The sequence below is a fragment of the Thermomyces lanuginosus genome (genome assembly GCF_041956635.1).
Source record: "Thermomyces lanuginosus strain ATCC 200065 unplaced genomic scaffold VTN49scaffold_24, whole genome shotgun sequence".
NCBI classification, from domain to species: Eukaryota; Fungi; Ascomycota; class Eurotiomycetes; order Eurotiales; family Trichocomaceae; genus Thermomyces; species Thermomyces lanuginosus.
Genome location: NW_027192358.1, coordinates 77,793 through 97,101, shown reverse-complemented (window position 1 = coordinate 97,101; position 19,309 = coordinate 77,793). Strand labels below are relative to the sequence as shown.

The window sequence follows — 19,309 nt, the reverse complement described above, 5'->3', positions numbered from 1 at the left end:
GCAGGGGCGCCACTCTTGACTCACGGACGTCCAAATGGCCCCGATCTCCGTCGCGCAAGACTGGCAAATCGGGACGATTCCAGCATCGACGAGTGGGATCCGCGTCAACAATATCAATCAGCTGTACCGGCCGGAAAACACAGCGTGAAACGGCCGAGGATCAGGGATTTCTACAATATTTTGCCGATGATTGGGAAATGTGGGCGCCGAGGCCGACTCCAATAGATGGGGCCACGGGGGCGTCTGGAACTTGTTAGATGGTTGGCACGCTAAGGCAGAATGTCAAGGGGAACCTCGTACTTGTACCGCGAAGTCCCTAGCCGTGGGGGAAAAAAAATTTCCGCTGCGGCAAGAATCACGCAGAGCAAGCGGACTTGAGAGGTCTAGATAGGAAAAGCCCTGCAGGAGTAGCAGCTTGGAGGCTGAAAGATTCGGGCGTTCTCTCTTCTGGCGCTGAACTGCTTGACCTAACAAGTAACTTACCTGGTCACAACATGGACCATCTGCTGCTTGACGAATGCGGAATCTGCCTTTTATCAGAGAGCAGAGATCGGCCAATGAGAGGCCGTTTCTGCGATCACAAATCTGATCCAGAGAATGTCGAGCCAATGGGAGTCGTTGATGTTCGCATGAGTCACAACTTGTAGCACGATCCAGTTCTGATTGGAAGCTGGCATTTCAAATCCACGAAAATCTGGAAAGCAAATCATTTTAGCTTACAAAATTTCCCTATGGCATTTTTGCAAAAGAACCCGCATCTCCATGTCCACGTGCTGGTTAAATCGGCTTCCTTCCGGGGCTCTGCTCTTCCAAGTTCTACAAGTTATGGAGCTCTGGGTCAGGCAATCATTGAAGAATTACACCAGCCAGCCCCAACCGCTGGTTTTGCACTATGTATCATTGTATTATATTATATTGAGCAACCCCTGGTAACATGTTGACTTCCCCGCAATTTCATCATAAAGCTGTTCTAAGCTTGAGATCTGGGGCTCTCTTCAAGTCTGGGGCATTAATCATGACTGCCCGAACAGGATTAACTTAGTGCCTAAGGCGTCCATGTCTTGGACAGCTTGAAGTATCAGGTACTAAAGTGCCTCCAGGAACCCCAGATACGAGTCCACGCGACCTTAGTTCAAGTCCTTTCGTCAAAGACAGACCAAATGCTATGGATCTCATCACGTCTCAATCATCCATTTCCAGCCGGTAGATAGCATACATGACACTAGATCGCCAGTCACCCTCGGATGACAATCCCCGCCCGTCCAAGAAGCGGAAAAATAATAATGGGAGGGTGAGGGTCACTCGAGCTTGCGATCGATGTAAGAAGTAAGGATCAGTTCATCAACAAACAGCAGAAAGCAATGCTGATCATTGACGCGACTAATTCAGAAGGAAGATTAAGTGCAATGGCAGACAGCCATGCGAGTTCTGCATCCAAACCAAGTCTAACTGCACGTTTGACTGTGCTTATGCAAGAGGCAGGGTGCCTACCATTCTCCCGGCGTTCGAGTCAGAGACGGGAGACAGCCAAGTCTCTACAGCAAACATCACAACGACCAGCGCAAGCCCACCGGGTCCTGGACAACAGTATGCCGGAATGCCGACGACGGCAGAGACCACGACTCAGCAAGCTGGCTTACAAGGCCACGAGCTCTCACCCAACTATCTCGAACCATCAGCATCGACGTTCGGGCCAGGGTCATCACGAAATTCTCCAGAACCATCCCAGACCGATCTGCAGGGACATTATATTGGCCCTGCCTCTGGCGTATCCTTTCTGCTTAGAGTGCAAAAGCGCCTTCACAAAGCCATTTCGTTTTCTCGCTCGAGCAGTATTTTCACGTTTGGGGACGCGCCTCTGCATCCCCCCGAGTTTGATCCATCTTTCTGCATGATGCTTCCAAAAGAGGAAGCCCAGCGTTTGGTAGACCGGTACTTTGATTTTGCAATGCCCACATACCGCTTTCTTCACCGACCAACGATTCAAGAATGGTTTGGGGAATTCTATGACACCTTTGGCGTTATGCGTGACGCAGATACAGCGCCAGCAAAGATCGCGTTGTTGCTCATGGTATTTGCCCAAGGGGCAGTTTATATGCCTGACGATGCCAAACCGGGTCTGCCGGATCTCAGGTCAGTAACTGATTTCAGAGTCAAGATGGGAGAACGCTAGATACGAGCGATTTACAGCGTTCGATACTACCTGGCCGCCGAGCACCAGCTCACAAAGGAAAGAGGCTCAATCCGTTTGACCAGTGTCCAAGCACGTCTGACGCAGTGCTATTACCTTCTTTCCCAATCTCGCATCAACCACTGCTGGAGTCTCTTTGGAACGACTGCACACTTGGCACTAGCAATCGGTCTCAACAGGGACAGGCGCCCCGATGCGGCAAGCGGGTTGAACTATATTGAAGCAGAAAGTCGCCGGCGGACCTTTTGGTGCGCTTATACTCTAGACACGTACCTCAGCGTCACCCTGGGTAGACCGCGAACGTTTCACGATGAAGACATTGATAGTGAGCTTCCCGCATGCGTCGACGATCATGAGATACTGCCAGACCGAATTCAACCATCCCGGCCCAATGGCGGCCAGTCAGTGATGTTTGGTTCGATCGCTCATATCAAGTAAGTAGACTTCCTCCCGTTCTACGCTGGTGACTAAGAGATACAGAATTGCTCGTATCATTGGAAGGATACTGCGTGACCTCTACTCTATCAAACCAATATCCCTGAGTCGCCGGGCAATGTTGACCCAAGCGATCTCCAAAGAACTGAGCAATTGGCGAGCAGAATTGTCTCGATTCCTGGACGCGGACGCATTAAGCACATCGCTTCTCATTCCGATCTTCCAGCGTCAGCGCAACGTTCTCAACCTGACATATTGGCATGCCATTATCTTGACTCACAGGCCATTCCTGTTGAGTAATTTCGCGAACCTTTCTCAGGAAGGCGCAAGTGCCGGTAACGAACACCCACAAACCGAAGAGAGTATACAACAATGCCTGCTTGCAGCTATGAATATCGTAAATACAATCGACGACATAACACAGAACCGTCAGATGTTCCGCGCATTTTGGGTTCGTGGGGACAGTCTGTTGAACTTGCAAAGGGAATGAGCTAATTGGATGGCAGATCGCTGCATACTTTGCCTTCTCTGCAACGATCGTGCTTTATGTCTACGTCATCCAGAAACGAGCCTCTCCACCAGAGGTGTATAGCAAATACTTTGCAGCAGCAACACGATGCCAGTCCCATCTGTCGCGCATTGCGCAGAAAGAATCCCTTCCAGAGCGTTATTGTCTCGTATTGGAGGAGCTTCGCGTCGAAGCGTTGCGCCAAACGAAGCGTTTTCGTCCATCAACCACGAGTCTGGAGGAGATGGACAGCTATTCTCGGGACAGCGGCTTTCAGACCACGTCATTGACGATAGACGAGAGCCCGTCCACGAACTACACGGGTACGGATTTGATGGGAGAGACTGGGATGAACTTCAATGCAATGGCAAACTCTGCAGTTGCGGACTACTCCGGCTGGGGCCAGTTTGCGTCGATGGTGTCATCAGGATTGGGTAATTTTGATGCCCTGTTGAATGATGATTCGTTTCGGATGTAAGTATAGGAATGTACTGTCGGCTATGAGCGTGTACAGGAATGGGAAATTTCAGATTAATTCTGCTTTCTTTTACCACCATTGAAACGATCAAGTCATGGAACCTGTTCCTTGACGCAAGTCGAATTCCTGTTCGACAATGGGATTGCATGAGAATTGGTATAATTATTGACAGCAAAGGCTAGTATATTTATGCTCTAACAATCCTATCTAGCCGATACCTCTATAGACTCGCCTCAATGCTCACCAAAGGCTCAGTTTGTGACTCAATGAGCTTCTTCGCCGCATCCGAGGGCTCGATATATGGCCGTCTCGGCTTGAGCTTCTCAACCGCACCATCAATGCCCGCTGCCTTTGCCGTATTCAAAGCCGCCGCATATTTAACGGACGCAATCCCCGCCTTGCACGGCTGTTCCGCCAGCGCGGCTTTCCGATGCAACTCCCCCGCCTCCTGGATCTTTCCCTGCACATACAAATCATAAATCCTCACGATCGTCTTAGGAAACACATTCGCAAATCCAGCAATCGTCCCCGCCGCACCGGAGGCCAGCGCCCCGATCAGAAAATCCGACTGTCCTGCAAACGTCGCGAATCTTGTTGACGGGAACTCGGCCGCCAGCCGCGTTATTTTGGCGACCGCGCCGCAGGTCAGCTTTACGCCGACAATGTTACTATGTTTCCGGGCGAGCTTTGCGATGGTGGCCGAATCGAGATCGATTCCGTTGCAGACAGCCGGGAAATTGTAAATGACGATGGGCAAGGAACTTTTAGTTGCCACGTCGTCGAAGAAGCGCTCGACGACCTCCGGGGTTGTTTGCTTGCCGAAGTAACCGGGGGGCAGAACCAGGACGTAGTTGGCGCCAGCCTCCGCAGCGTCAGCAATATATTCCAGGACTTGCTTTGTGGAATGCCCGCCGACGCCGGCCATGATGGGATATGTCGGCCCGCATGCTTTCCGCGCAGTTTGCAGGAGGGTTTTGCGCTCCTCGCGAGTCAGGAGGAAGGTTTCCGCGTTGGTTCCTAGCACGACCAGCCCGACAAGACCAGTTTTGGAGAGGTAGGAGTAGTATTTTGCCTGGGACTCCGTATCAATGGTGTCTGTGGTGTGATCGAAGAAGGTGATGGCTGGTGCCCAGACTCCGCTCGGAGGGACATTAAACGAAGGCATGATGACGATGGCAATTCTCCTTGTTCAAGCTCGCTACCTTGTTTGACTTTTGAAGTACAATTGCAGTGATCAAAGCGACAACTACCAGTAGTGTTTGACGCAGGTTGAACGAAGCTGAAGAGTAGTACGCAGAAATACAGATCGATTGACCCCCCCCCCCATAGCTATCCGTCTGTCAGCCTCGGCTCAACCAACAAAAGGGATAGCGTTCCTCCCATGATTGAAGAACAATATACTCCTCCAGCCCCGTCCAAGAAACGAGGCGGCCGCATAGATGGAATCCCAATCATCATCGGACTCTGACCCGATGTTGTGATGTCGTTGACCTGCAATTAGGGTTCGGATAAGCAAGGTGCTTTTCCGACGGATAAGACCACTGACCCTTTTCGGGAATCCTCCAACCATACGAAAGTACCTACCCCGCGTCCAATCTAATAGGTATTCCCACATCAACCACTAAGGGGCGGCAACCTGAGCTCTCGAATTCTTCGATTTCATGACGTATGCGAACAAGCCACATGACTCATAGCAGTATAAATTGAATTGATGAAGAATTGATAGCTTCATTTGTATGGGAAGGTCGACCCAATGCCAAGAATGAGGGCTTGCTGATCACGTGTGTTGTTCGCGCTCTTCGTGAGGACACGCACGCACAAATTGGCGGGGATATAGACAGGATGGCCGAGTGGTATTAAGGCGCGCGCCTGCTAAGCGCGTGGGTTCGCCCGCCTGGGTTCGAATCCCAGTCCTGTCGCATAATTACTTTTTTTATGCGGTCATTTAAAAATCAACTAGTATGCACATTGCAGCATAAGAGAAACCGTGAATAGGTGATATTTCTAGATTTAAATGCAAAAATCTTGCATATAATTCGGAATGAAGTCTTATGTTGGCCTGCGGTGCATGATGGTGGCGCTCGCCTGGTGGTTAGGGAAGACCAGTAAGTCCGCAATGACAACATTCTCTTTGCGCCCAGCAGCAAACACAATAATCTCTGCAATGTCATCGGGTGTCAAGGGCGTGACTCCTCTGAACACGAGTTAGCAAAAGCATCCGATAAAAATCCGAGGGGAATACATACGCATAGACAGCATCTGCTTTGTTCTTATCGCCATAGTACCTCACAATCGAGAACTCCGTCTCGACTTGGCCAGGGTCGATCTCGATGACCCGGATGCGCGTAGAGATCAGCTCCTTGCGCAAGCTCTCCGTAAAGGACTTGACGGCGGCTTTGGTGGCGCAGTAGATGCTTCCCCCGACGTACGGCTCACGGCCCGCAATCGATCCAAGGTTGATAATGTCTCCCGCGCCTTCGCCGTTGTTGCGACGGAGCATAATAGGTAGGATCGCTTGTGTCATGTTGATCAAGCCCGTGACATTAGTATCGAACATGATGTTCATATCTTCCTCGGCGATTTCCGGGGCCCGTGCGACGCCTCTGGAGAGGCCACTGAATTCTCTAATCAGCTTTCCATTTCCACACCATTATCAACGTTTCACAGGAAAGTTAGTCGAATGTAACTCACGCATTGTTGACCAGGACATCAATATCCTTGAACTCCTCAGGCAGTTTGCCAACAAACTCACGCACTTCATCCGGCTTGCTGACATCGAGTTGGACGGGCAGCACCTGGACACCGTCGCCCACTTCCTTTTGAATGTCCGCCGCGATCTGATGGAGCTTATCGACACGACGCGCCGTCAGGATCAGCTTCAAATTCTTCGGCGCTGTGCGCGCAAATTCAAAGGCAGTGGACCGTCCAATGCCTGACGAGGCACCGGTGATCAAGATAGTTTTGCCTTCGAGGCGCTTGGATATGGCCAACGACATGGTTCAGATAAAGCAGTTACGGACAGCAAAAACACAAAATCTCGAAACGGAACTCAAGAAAGGATGAATCTCGAGAGCTGATAATTTGCACACCAGCTTTATTGATATACGTTAAAGCTTCTTGTTACATCACTCCACACCGGCGAATAGTACTCAGCAGTAGAATATCATGAATCATAGAACTAGGCTTCATAATCAAGACAGTAGGAGCTTGGGTCACAACGTTCGGAATTGCTCCGATATGGCACTTTTCCGTCGGACGGAACACCGCAGCTGGTGAGAACGCAAAATTTCACTGGTGACGGATCTAATAGGTCTAGATCCCATGCTTTGTCAGTCCGTCACTCTCGGGTCCTGTTTTGCCTCGTGACCACGGTAACTTAGTACCTAGTGTTCAATGCCGTCGTAAGCGCTAGGCCCGTTCATGCTTCTCCGAGGCGTGAGCTCTCCAAGATGAGCGCAATACCATCCTGTATATTTCTCTATGTAGGCAAGTGATAATGGATAATTGCAGCACCGTTGTCTACGCCATACTTACCATATTCGGTCAATTTCTCCTGGATATGTGGAGTATATCTTGGCGCGCTATACCATATCAAGGAATATCTATGAATAGATGCAGTACCTCTTGCGAGACCGCCTCTAGCTCCATTCGGATGGACGATGCTCTCAAACTCTGGTCATCAGTTTAGTATTTGTTCAAACTGATATTCCCAAGCCTCAGGATAAACTTGAGTATCACGAAAAGATTGACGATCAGATATGGGTAATGGGCCACCAAGCTCCCCTCGCTTCCTTGTTGACGGGCTTGGTTGATGCAACGAACACCATGGTTTCCGTTCAACTTCAATGCTACGGATATACTGAGAGTTCATTGGAGAGCCGAGTCATATTGTAGGCCGAATGACCGATATCCAGCAATTTTGTCGAATAGATACAGACGAGAACGCGGTAACAGAAGGCCATCTCAAAGGACGTGCTTGAACAACGGAGACCGATCACCCATGTCAAACAATTCCTCCTCCGTGTACTTAGCCCTCGCCTCATCAACCAGCTTCTCTTTCCTCTTATTAGCCAGAATGTAGCTCCACTCCAGAATGAAAGACACAATCAGCCCTGTTCCTCCCAAGGCAAGGCTGAGCCCGAATCCTGTGTAGTACTTGGGTTTCTCGCGCTCCAGGTACATGAAACTGCCGATGATACCACCGACGTTACCCGTGCAGTTCATGAGGGCAATACCAATGGCTCGTCGGGAAGCAGGTGCAATGTTATTTGCGTTCCACGACGCAGCGCCCGCCTGGATGGGGAAGATACCGGCGACGGCGACCATGACGGCGAAATAAGCGACTCCTTTCCTCTCCTCCAGCGCACCATGCAGCGAGATAATGATCGAGTAACCGATCGTTACGATGATCATTGGCACGGCCACAAAAGGCATTCGCCAGTAGAAGCGATCGGAGAGACTGGCGAAGAAGATGGCGGAAATCGCGCCCATCACGTACGGCGGCGCAGAAGTAAGTTGGGCTTCGGTGGAACTGAAGCCCATGGCTTTGGTGATGGTTGGGAGGGTGAACTTGGTTCCTGTTTGCGTAATTCTCAGTTAGGTCGATGCTGATCCGATTTTCTAATTGAGGATACCGTACCATAGGACAGAGCCGACTGGCACAGTAGGAAGTAAGCCTGCATGTAAATTCTCCAGTTCGTGAGGACCATTCTCAGATCCTTCCATCTGAACCCGGACTCGTCGTGGAACGCTCCGCCTTGCTTGATGAACATGGAGAGCTCCAGATAGCGAATCTCATCTGGCTCGAGCCAGCGCTTGGAGAGGGCCGGAGTGTCGATGAGGAGGAGGAAGCAAGCGACACCAATGGCTACGGTGGCGATGCCTTCCAGGATGAAAATCCATCGCCAACCCTCCACGCCGCCGATCCCGTCCATTTGCGCAATGGCTGCGGCAAGGAGACCTGAAAAGGCGCCTGATAGAGCACTCGCGCAGTAAAAGAAGGAAATTCTTGCCGCAAGATCCTTAGGCATGTACCAATATGAGCACAGATAGATTGCGCCAGGGAAGAATCCAGCCCTGAAATCAAGAGCGAACCGAGTCAGCGAGAATACGGCCATGGCAGATGCTGTGTGAACTCACTCAAAAATGCCGAGCAGAATTCGAACGACCATCAGCCCGGCGAAGTTCTGAACGACACCTGTTAACGTCATGACAATACCCCAGCAGGTGGCGAGGATGCCAATATACGTCGAAGGACGCTTGAATTTCTTGAGCAGAATGTTACTGGGGACTTCGAGCAGGACATAAGGAATGAAAACTGTAGGACTAGTCAGTAACGCTCTTCGCACCCTATTCATGAAAAAGTGCTGTGCGCGCACAAATAGATAGAACCGTGTTGTACTGCACGCCGGTCATGTTCAAGTCTTCGATCATGCCCTCGATCTTCGCATTGCCAATATTGGCGCGATCGATGTGACAGATCAAGTACAGCAATGACAACATTGGAATTAGTCGAACATCAACCTGCCATCACTACACATCAGCAAAGAGGTCCTACAGACTGTGGACGGCAAATCCAGCATAATAGTTTCTCACCTTTCGAAAGATCCTCTTCCGCTTCTCCTCAGGATACTCCTTGTAGAACTCGGCATCCTCATCACTGATGCCGACGACACGAAACGTGTCGATTTCAACAATCTTTGGTGAGACCTCAACATGTTCTGCCTTCTTGAGGTCGGCCACATCAATCTCTGACGACAAAGCCATCTTGACAACAACTGAATATCACTGAAAACAAATTGCTAGTAGCTACCAAGTAGTGAACTAAACACAACTTTGGGCAGCACCTGGTGATCATCGACGGGTAGTTCCCCGATGATATACTCGCGCCAATGCTTTCCAAATGACACGCTCGGATATATCCGCTTCCCCTAAACTAACAGGACTACTAAGTTGCAAGCTAGATCAAGCCGAACTTGAAGCTCAAGCATCATGTTATCCATTCTTGGATTCTATTGAGTAAGAGAGCTTGTTTACCCCGACCCTTGGCAGTCTCACTAAGCTTTCTTTGGATCTGCCAAGGATGGGGTAAGACCTGGAGAAGTGGAGGATCTGCAGTCTGCTTTTCCAGATCTCTGCTCCACGGTGGCTGGGTCGTGGGGGGCCGCAATATGCTGCGGAAAAGCAGTTCATATTTTCCGTTTGGGAGTGGATGCTTTTCCGACTGAATCTTATCCCGCGAATCCGAACTTGTTCATCGGATCAAGGTGAACGATGAGATTTGATCTGGAGTAATATCCTGTGAACAGAGTGTAGTGCGATCGAAGACCCGATGAATCGATTGCAATAAGTATGTTTATCTAGTAGAATGCCATACGTTCAAATCCTCTGAATCCAATCGTGCATCTCAATCTGATAATCACAGGCACAACGCACCATGGCTCAACATGCCACAATCAAAGACATCATCATCACGCCAGTGGCATTCCACGACATGCCCCTGCTAAACAGCGTCGGCGTGCATGAACCCTTTGCATTACGAACCATCATCGAAGTCATCACCGAGAATACCTACGGCCTGGGCGAATCCTACGGCGACACCGAACACTTGGCGCGGCTGCAACGAGCCGCGGACCTGATCAAAGGCCGATCAGTGTATGAACTGAATACAATCTACAGATTATGCGCCGAGTCCCTAGCCAGCGACACTTCTACCGGCGGCGACGGCATGGCCGGTATGGTCACGACTGCCTCCACAGTGGATAAAGTCTTCTCGCCGTTCGAGGTGGCATGCCTCGATATCCAGGGAAAATTGGCCGGCGTTCCCGTCAGTGAGTTACTCGGTGGACGCATCCGGGACAATGTCCAGTACTCGGCCTATCTCTTCTATAAATGGGGCCGGCACCCAGGCGACGACGCAGACGACGAGTATGGGCCGGCATTAGACCCAGAGGGTCTGGTGAAGCAGGCACGAAAGATCATTGACGAGTACGGCTTTAAGGCCATCAAACTCAAGGGTGGCGTGTTCCCACCCGAACAAGAAGTGCAGGCAATCAAGAAGCTGCACGAGGCGTTCCCAGGCTTCCCGCTGCGGTTAGACCCCAACGCAGCTTGGACCGTGGAGACCTCGAAATGGGTTGCAAAGGAGCTGGAGGGTATCGTAGAATACTTGGAGGATCCTGCGCCGGGCATCGATGGCATGGCAGAGGTGGCCAAGGAGGCGCCCATGCCGCTGGCGACAAACATGGCGGTCGTTGCGTTCAACCATCTCCCCGAGTCAACGCGCAAGAATGCAGTCAAAGTGGTTCTCTCCGATCATCACTTTTGGGGCGGCCTGCGCAAGTCACAGACGCTGGCTGCCATTTGTGCCACGTGGGGCATGCGTCTCTCGATGCATTCCAACAGCCATTTGGGAATTTCTCTCGCCGCTATGACGCATCTGGCTGCGGCGACGCCGAACTTGGACTACGCGTGCGACACACATTGGCCGTGGAAGCGCCGCGATGAAGATGTCATCGTGGATGGCGCGCTGAAGTGGGAGAACGGCGGCGTGGTCGTACCGACCAGCCCTGGCCTGGGGATCGAGCTTGATCGAGAAAGGTTGGCACAGCTGCATCAGCAGTACCTAGACTGTGGCATACGGAAGCGAGATGACACGACCTATATGAAGAAGTTCCATCCTGAGTTCTCTGCCAAAATTCCAAAGTGGTGAAACCAATCGAACACAAGAGCATCTGCCAGCTAGTAAATCTTGACGATTCAGAGGGGTGTTGAATTCAAATCCTAGCACATCTAAGCTGTATATACACTGGCATCGAGCAAACGCACCTATAAATCAAAAGATAGACCGAGCAATCATGATCAAACGCTAGACAAGATCAGAAACAAACGCGCAAGGGTATCCCAAAACGAACCGCTAAGACACCTTGTGGACTGGACATTCTTTCTTCCGCTCAAACCACTCAACGATGCACGATTTATGAAATTTGCACAGACACTCCAATCGAGCCAACGGAACGCCAACCTCGTACTCTTCCATGCAGATCGTGCACTCTTCTGGAGTGCCGTCTTCGTTGACACAGTCCTTTTCGGTTGCCTTGAATGACAACATCCGCATCATATAAGGAGGCTGTGTACTGGGGCTGGATGCCGAAGGTGGTGACCGCCCCCGAAGTGTATTATTCTCAATGCAAGTTCGGATATGATCCTCCCGAGCAGACTCGTCGCCTCCTTCACCTCGCGGCGGAAGTGGCCTGCCACAGACTGGGCAAATGTCACGCTCATCAATAGGAGCTCTACGAGCATGGTCCGAATGTCGAGGCCGATCCGAGCGAGTGACAGGAGATCTCGACCCAGAATAATCACTACGGGCCCGATGATGGCTTCCCCCCGGTGCAGGGTGATGACCGCCGAACTGCAGAGACGTTAGCTGTGGCTGGAAAAGGCAACAGGTGTGACTTACAAGTCCAGAAAGCGAAGAGTAGGGCGGTTGCGAGTCATACGGAAAGGCGTATCGCGACGAGAAGGCTGCAGCATTGGCCGGGGCCGTTCCGCTGCTGCCACCACCATACTGAACGGTACGTTAGAATGCAACGGAAGGAATGAAAGCTGCTCAGGGAAACAACTCACCCTTCGCATCATGCGATCATATCGTTCCCAGTCAGTTTCTCCCTCTCGCGGATCATATGATTGAGATCCTGATAGAGAGCGATGAGCGCGATGCCGGGAACTGCTTGATGGGAATGATCCTCCCCAACCGGATCCTGGCATCGGCTGAGGTCCAGACCTCGCATGTCCATACCCGGCCGGCGGGTCTAGGTTAGGGTCTGGCACACACGGATTGCACAATCTCACTTCTTCACCGCCTCCGAGAGCTGGGTTCCAGGCATAACCTGCAGAGCGCGGTGACCGCTGGGAAGCATTGCCCATCAAATCAATCGTCCGTGACGAGTCTTTTGAATCCGGAGGACGAACAATGAACTGTCGAGGAATGGTGATTCGGTGAGGGGAACACGACGCACATACTACTCGGCCACATTTCCGACAATGGTGTTTCCGATACCAGAGATTGAATTGAATTCCACAGATTGGACAATGAGTCACTTCGGAGTCCGGTTGCCATCGAGGTAAGGTGTATTCCATGAAGTTGTCTTGAGCGGTCGGCAAAGTTGGTGAGCTGCGGCTGTGTTGACGAGATAGTTCATGACGTGGTCGAGGACTCGTTGTTGGCGAGGACAAATCGATGGCATTTTCTCGAGAGGAGCCCGGTGCTGAGTCTCCACCACCGTTACCGTTGCCGTTGCCACCCGATGGGAGCTGGGGCAAAGGCCGATGAACACTGGCCGTGCTGCTACTCGGTCCAGGGTCGGCATCCATTCTCGATTGTCTTTGAGGAAACGAGCCTCCGTCTGTGGAGGTATTCGTCAACCGTCGTTTGCGGTCTATTGCAGAAGAACCAGCACCTCTTCCAGTCGATTCAGAAGGTGACTGGCTGTGGCTATCCGACGAACCCGACGAGGATCCAGCGATACTGTTGCCATATTCATTATCCGGCTGAGATGGCTCAAAAAGATAGGTCCCGAAGATGGTTGTAGAGGACGTGGGACCTTGTGCGTTCTGAGATGCAGAGCCGGGAGACGACATGAACGGTGGGTAAACGGCAAAGGGGCTGAAGAAATTCGGCGTTACCAGTGCGGGGAGTGTGGCGGATGGAAATGGTTCCTGATTGCCTACTGCCCTGGGAGAGGCTAGTCTTCTCCGCTTCGACGAGGCTTCATTGACAGGGCGGGCCGGGAAGTCCAGGGTTGTAGTCTTGTAGAAATCGACTAGTAACCGGTGTGTTCAGGTCACCGTTGGGTGGCGGCTCGGACGACCCCTGTGCTGGAGCTTTCGAGCCGTTTCTCTGCGTCCGTGAATGAGGCCCGATCTTCGTGTTGCCGTAATAGTTCGAGTTCCGTCGCCCTAGTCAATTGTAGCTGTTTGACGATGGTTGCTCTCCACGCTTCAGCTACGGCTGAGGAGGTGGAGTGCGGAATCAATGAGTGGGAGGTCGACGAACAGTTGTCGCGGGTAAAGATTCGTAGGAGCTGGAAAGGAATAATATCCCTCTTGCTAGATATATGAATTCGATTTGATAGACCGACGGAACGGAAGGACGGCCGTGGACGCAGAGTACTGAATGAGTCGATAGCGAAATGACCGCGACCCAGGAGCCTTAAGCAAAGCTTATCAGATCTCGTGATTTCAATCTCGGGTCACAAATCAACCGCCCACTCGAGTCTACGAAAAGTTTGAAGTCTCTAACTATGCCCAAATGATCACGCAGACGTAGAGCATGATCGCGTCAGCAACAAGTCAAGCAAGTTCTCAAGATCATCTGTGATCAATCTACTTCGTTAAGAGCACGAAGAGCTACATACAGGTGAAGACAAGATAGTACACGCTCGGACCAGGTACAGTAATTGTCTCGTTCTGCCGAAGAGTACACAAGCGGTAATGCCTCAAATTCTGAGTCATAAGCGAGTAGATCTTCATCACAACAAAAGCACAGCACTTGATTCTCAAACATGGCCCTCGGGTTCATTCTTCACTCTTATCGGTTCGTCCAAGTCGAACGGCATCGAACCTGTCAGGAGGGACGGAAAGCCAAGACTCTGCCAAGACCGATAACGTCTTACCCAGCGACTTTCACGTGATATACAAGTACGGAGTACGAGTAGATTATAGCCAAATGGCCAGTCAGCCTGGCTGGAGCAACAGCACATTCCCAAGCACTCTCACAGACGTGCTTACTAGCTTTAGCTCTTCGGCGAGAACGGATATCAGCGGCTAAAGCCAGTTTCATAATATATTAAATTCAACTGAAACTGATCAGTTCACCGACAAATCTTGGAGTGCCACGACTCCGATTTAGGGTTGCTAGAGATACGGCCTTAGTCCCTTGCGTTGAAGAGAGCTTTGTTTGGTAAATCGATCGTCGTGATCGTGGGCTAACAGAATGAGACAAATCATTGCTGCGGCTTTGCCCTGGAAGGCTTCTTTGGTTGGTTAGTTGAGTTTGGTGTTTGAATCGAAGAGTCTCCTGCCTAGACTCTGTCGATCGTCATGTCCCTGCCGAGAATACAGCCTCCATGCCTTATGGTAGACCAATTCTCCGAAATTACCAGGGAATCCCATTCCACCAGTAACGGATAGTCGCGACGTAAGGGTCTGACTGGACCTTGGAGCCTCTGCATTCCATGCTCTCCGGGCCGTGTCTTGTTCCTACATGCATCGTCTTTCCCAGTGTAGTATAGAGCATCTTTTGTTTGTTTGCTGACGCGTTGATGGTCCACAACATGTGATGGTGAGCCGACACTGAACCAAAATCAATTCAGACACCTTGTGGAAAGCTTGATGAACAATTAGTCCACTGTGAGCACCGAAGACAGTCACGAAGACCTTCGAATCCTGTCATTGAACATGTCGTCCGAGCAAATAGCCACGCCAACATCGCCTGACGGAAATATCATCTCCAATCCACGCCTCGCAACAGCAGACACACAAAGATCAGCGGAGCGAGAGTCCAGCGTTCCCGACGTCCAGTCGAATGCAATGTCACAAACATCACCTGCCAGCGACACGACCAGCTCAAGGCCGAAGAAAGAGACCACAATGCCTGTGGTTTCCGCTCCCTCGTTTCCCTCGCCCACTGTCACCGCCATCAGCAGTGAAGAGCTTCCACTAGCAAAACCCAAAGCTGCACAAAGCAAACGATCGACAGGATCCGTCCCATTGACACCAACGACCTCCAACGAGATAGGCGTGGTTGCAAACCCGGAGGAATTCTGGCGCCGTTTTTCCATGGCCGTGCATCGAGATGAGGAGTTATCTCGGATCCATCAGGCCGCAGGGACATCATCGTCTGTTTCTCCCATATGACATTACCCCGTTTCCAGCTGACTGTGTGGAAAGCAGAGAAACATGGCTGTCACGCCAACGCTGCAAAGCTCGAAGGACAAGAATCTGGGGTACGATTATCGTTCTCTCTATTATCCTTCTCGCAATCGGTGTGGGAGTCACAATCTGGTTCCTGAAAAAGAATAACTGGTATCAAACCTCCTAATTTTTTTTTTTCAAGGCCATATGGCTCTCTGCTTGACTGTACATGTTTCGTATTTAGACTGATCGGTGGGCGGACGCGTCTGCTACGATGTTTAGCATGTTCGGAATGGCTGTGTCGATATAGGGGGAAAGTTCAGAACGATGCCAAATGTACATACGTCGGTATACAGGCTCAGTATACGATGTTTTGATTCATGACTATCCGAGAAATTAGTCTTGACCGGACCCGAACCAAACGCCGTGCCTCATACCAAGCAAGTACGGAACAAATAGCCAGCCATAATAATGCATACATTAAATAGCGCATATCAAATTCAATATCTTCTTCTCGTCGGTTCCGGACTCGGACTTCGGCTCACGCTGCGCGCATCCCGGCCCCGCATCTTCAACCACTTCTTCGTCGACAATTCCAGCTCCCGCATGAGTTCCGGAGAGGGATCCTTGCGATGAATGAAATTGCAGAATCCACCGCGCACGCATCCATCGCCACTATTGAGTCGACAACAGGCCTCTCGAAAGTCCGTCACGGGCGACAGTTCGCAGTATACCGGCCGTGCGGCATACCAGCGAGAGTTGAGCGCATCACAAGCTGCCTGTGCATCCTCTTCGTACTTGAATCGCACGTAGACGTTGCCGATCAGATCTGCAACATTATGTTAGTACCATCTCCGTCCAAAGAGAGATGGGATATACATGATCAAGGGAAACATACGATCATTGTTGTTATCGCAAACCACCACCTCCTCGACTTCACCATATTTGCACATCTCGCACCAGATATCCTCGTAGAACGCATCGAAGTGATTCTGGATTTGCTGCGGGTTCATCTTGTTCTTCGGATCGAACGCCGGGTTCTGATACAGGTTCGGCATCAGAATCGTTTGCGAGTACGATGGTTTGACATGCTTGCGAGAGCAACGGTCGCCATGCCGGCAGGCGCCAATTTTGTAATAGAAAGAGCAGTTGACTTTATCCTGCTCCGTGCCGAAGATCGACGCCAGATAGTTCGCCATTTTGTCTCTCCTGGATTCCCGAGTGAAGGTCTGATGGGAGACAGCAAAGCTCAGGTCCGATTCCAGAAGTTGTGGCAATGGCAGGACTAAGCAATTGAAACAACCAATCATTTATCGCTTGATCTTGGCGCTAGCTGACTCAGCACTCGTTGCACCGTCACTGTGGCTGGAGATCACGTGCTTGGAACCGGCAATGATGCAATGCCGGGCCGGGGTTGTTCCGGTGTTGATTGGGACCTGCCAAGAAAGGCCCGGCAGTCGGGAATCTGGCCGCTTATCAACGGCGATATCAGCTTTCCCCGCATATTTGGCCGATAAGTACTTCCGATGTCCCTAGCTGAGTCCTTGCGTTCCTTGGTCAATCGTTATATTCTGTTTGTTGGATAGTTGTGAGAAATTGTCGTCAACGAGCAGAAACATGCTACCGCCATTCGATTATTTTCAGTATCTCCGTATCCGGTAAGCTTTCTCATCATTCTCCTGGTGAAGGTACCGGTAACCCTAACTCTCCGCAGCAAGCGGAAACAAGCCGACCGCGCACAGCGTGTGGCTAGGTTTGAGACCGAACACGGTTCCGTCTTGACAGAGAAAGACAAATCCATCATCAATCGGCCCATTGAAGAGCTCGTAAACGATGTACACAACGGAGTCATCTCACCAGTGGATGTTCTCCGCACATATGGTCGCGTCGCTGTTAGAGCTCAGCGCAAGACGAATTGCATAACTGAATTTCTTTGGCCCGAGGCTGAGCAGTGGGCAACCAAGGAAATAAACATCAAGGGACCGTTGGCTGGCATCCCAGTGTCCCTGAAGGATTCCATCAACGTTAGGGGATTCGACACGTCGGTGGGTTATGCGAGGAAATCGGAGAAACCATTGGAGGAAGATGGCGTCCTGACAAAGATCCTGAAAGATGCCGGTAAGTCCAAAAAATACCAGTTCTGCAACACTGCTGATTTAACCTTGCAAATAGGTGCTATTCCCTACGTCAAGACCGCATTGCCGATGACTCTTCTGAGCTTCGAATCGGCAAACGGACTCTGGGGAACCTGCGATAGCCCCCATGTATCTGGCTACTCTCCCGGTGGATCATCCGGTGGCGAAGGAGCTATTCTGGCCCTTGGTGGTAGAATCGGTGTTGGCAGCGATGTAGCAGGCTCTGTGCGAGTCCCTGCCGCGTGGAGTGGCGTTTACTCGCTGCGCTGCAGCACTGGCCGCTGGCCAAAGACTGGCATCGACACTAGCATGCCTGGACAGGAGGGCGTCCCAAGCGTATTCAGCCCCATGGCTCGGACCCTAAATGATCTCACCTATTTCACTCGTTCAATCATACAAATGCAACCGTGGAAATATGACTATACAGTACACCCCATCGCTTGGAGGGCGGACGAGGAGAAGGAAGCTGCAGAGAAGAAACTTCGCGTAGGGGTGCTGCGCTCGGATGGTCCGTTCTAGACCCAGCCCTGCACATGCTTAAGCTTTCTGACATGGTCAAATCACAGGAGTCGTCCCACCGACGCCGGCGATCGCTCGTGCTCTTGATACCACTGTTGATGCCCTAATCGCTGCGGGTCATACAGTGGTCGAGGTCATCCCTCCTGCATCGGCAGATCCGTTTACTGGTCTCCTCCTGGCGTCGCAATTGCTCAATTCCGACGGCTGCGTCACCTTCAACTCTCATCGGTTGTCGGGAGAGCCAAACGATCCGGGCGCTGCCCAACTAACGCGAATTGCTTACCTCCCACGACCGCTACGATTCCTCTACTACCTCTATGTGCGGTACATCAAGAGGGATGAAAAATGGGCAACCCTCATCCGTCATTTCGGTCCAAAGTCGTCAGCCGAGTTGTGGCGGCTCGTCCTCCAGCGCGAGGCATTCAGAAAGACCTGGCACACCTGGTGGGATTCTGAACCCCAGCAGTTCGATTTCATCCTCTGCCCCGGTAACGCGACGCCTGCGCTCCCTCACAGGGCAATGCATAATGCCGTTTCCTCGTGTGGATACACGTTTTTGTGGAACCTTCTTGACTATTCCGCTGGCATTATTCCCGTTGGCCACGTCGATCCCAAGCGCGACGCGTTGGCGGTTGGCGGTAAAAATGGATACAAGTCCGTCTTGAGAGAGTTGGGTTGCTACAATAGCATCGCTCGAGGAGCTTGGATGTACTACGACGCAGAGAAGATGGCCGGCCTCCCGACTGCTGTCCAGGTTGTTGGGCGTCGCTGGCAGGAGGAGAAGGTTCTTGGGTACATGAGAGCCGTGGAGGATGCGCTGGAGCGGGCCGGAGAGAAGTACAGTTTGCTTGAAGTGGACTAACTGCGCTGAAGGGTTTTGTGACATAGCACATATTTTCTGATGAAGACGTGTTACTCCCACGGCAATTAATCACTCATCCTTGGATAGTATGAATGCTTGGCCTACTATGGATGTCGGAACATAGTATATTCATCGTCAGCAATACCATCAGTACTATCTGCCGAACGTAGCCAGCAATTCAAGAATGATTTTAAAACAAAAAACATCATGTTCTGCCTTACGATGTTCCTGCAGCACGACTCGAGGCATTGTCATTTAGGCTCGT

The 19,309-nt window shown here is 51.3% G+C and overlaps 9 protein-coding genes and 1 non-coding gene across 10 annotated transcripts; 5 read left to right on the top strand and 5 right to left on the bottom strand.

Annotated features, from left to right (window-relative positions):
• Nucleotides 1-1,216: 1,216 nt before the first annotated feature.
• Nucleotides 1,217-3,612, top strand: VTN49DRAFT_1951 (uncharacterized protein; the record flags this gene model as incomplete). The annotated part of the gene is made up of 5 exons (XM_069409622.1): nt 1,217-1,326; nt 1,390-2,133; nt 2,191-2,625; nt 2,672-3,077; nt 3,133-3,612. 5 exons carry the CDS (start codon nt 1,217-1,219, stop codon nt 3,610-3,612), a joined length of 2,175 nt encoding a protein of 724 aa, XP_069269708.1.
• Nucleotides 3,613-3,832: 220 nt separating this feature from the next.
• Nucleotides 3,833-4,777, bottom strand: VTN49DRAFT_1950 (uncharacterized protein; the record flags this gene model as incomplete). The annotated part of the gene is made up of 1 exon (XM_069409621.1): nt 3,833-4,777. One exon carries the CDS (start codon nt 4,775-4,777, stop codon nt 3,833-3,835), a length of 945 nt encoding a protein of 314 aa, XP_069269707.1.
• Nucleotides 4,778-5,448: 671 nt separating this feature from the next.
• On the top strand, nt 5,449-5,531 carry VTN49DRAFT_t34. Its single transcript has one exon. It is a non-coding gene; the product is annotated as a tRNA-Ser (tRNA).
• A 130-nt stretch (nt 5,532-5,661) lies between these two features.
• On the bottom strand, nt 5,662-6,608 carry VTN49DRAFT_1949 (uncharacterized protein; the record flags this gene model as incomplete). Its single annotated transcript, XM_069409619.1, has 3 exons — nt 5,662-5,806; nt 5,859-6,227; nt 6,304-6,608. 3 exons carry the CDS (start codon nt 6,606-6,608, stop codon nt 5,662-5,664), a joined length of 819 nt encoding a protein of 272 aa, XP_069269706.1.
• A 967-nt stretch (nt 6,609-7,575) lies between these two features.
• On the bottom strand, nt 7,576-9,378 carry VTN49DRAFT_1948 (uncharacterized protein; the record flags this gene model as incomplete). Its single annotated transcript, XM_069409618.1, has 5 exons — nt 7,576-8,189; nt 8,252-8,688; nt 8,752-8,929; nt 8,991-9,135; nt 9,208-9,378. 5 exons carry the CDS (start codon nt 9,376-9,378, stop codon nt 7,576-7,578), a joined length of 1,545 nt encoding a protein of 514 aa, XP_069269705.1.
• Nucleotides 9,379-10,048: 670 nt separating this feature from the next.
• VTN49DRAFT_1947 (uncharacterized protein) lies at nt 10,049-11,323 on the top strand (the record flags this gene model as incomplete). Its single annotated transcript, XM_069409617.1, has 1 exon — nt 10,049-11,323. One exon carries the CDS (start codon nt 10,049-10,051, stop codon nt 11,321-11,323), a length of 1,275 nt encoding a protein of 424 aa, XP_069269704.1.
• Nucleotides 11,324-11,527: 204 nt separating this feature from the next.
• VTN49DRAFT_1946 (uncharacterized protein) lies at nt 11,528-13,254 on the bottom strand (the record flags this gene model as incomplete). The annotated part of the gene is made up of 3 exons (XM_069409616.1): nt 11,528-12,025; nt 12,074-12,181; nt 12,241-13,254. 3 exons carry the CDS (start codon nt 13,252-13,254, stop codon nt 11,528-11,530), a joined length of 1,620 nt encoding a protein of 539 aa, XP_069269703.1.
• A 1,818-nt stretch (nt 13,255-15,072) lies between these two features.
• Nucleotides 15,073-15,531, top strand: VTN49DRAFT_1945 (uncharacterized protein; the record flags this gene model as incomplete). The annotated part of the gene is made up of 1 exon (XM_069409615.1): nt 15,073-15,531. The coding sequence occupies one exon, from the start codon at nt 15,073-15,075 to the stop codon at nt 15,529-15,531; it is 459 nt and encodes a 152-aa protein (XP_069269702.1).
• Nucleotides 15,532-16,028: 497 nt separating this feature from the next.
• On the bottom strand, nt 16,029-16,727 carry VTN49DRAFT_1944 (uncharacterized protein; the record flags this gene model as incomplete). Its single annotated transcript, XM_069409614.1, has 2 exons — nt 16,029-16,357; nt 16,427-16,727. The coding sequence occupies 2 exons, from the start codon at nt 16,725-16,727 to the stop codon at nt 16,029-16,031; spliced, it is 630 nt and encodes a 209-aa protein (XP_069269701.1).
• A 418-nt stretch (nt 16,728-17,145) lies between these two features.
• Nucleotides 17,146-19,044, top strand: VTN49DRAFT_1943 (uncharacterized protein; the record flags this gene model as incomplete). Its single annotated transcript, XM_069409613.1, has 4 exons — nt 17,146-17,186; nt 17,243-17,646; nt 17,701-18,171; nt 18,230-19,044. The coding sequence occupies 4 exons, from the start codon at nt 17,146-17,148 to the stop codon at nt 19,042-19,044; spliced, it is 1,731 nt and encodes a 576-aa protein (XP_069269700.1).
• Nucleotides 19,045-19,309: the final 265 nt, after the last annotated feature.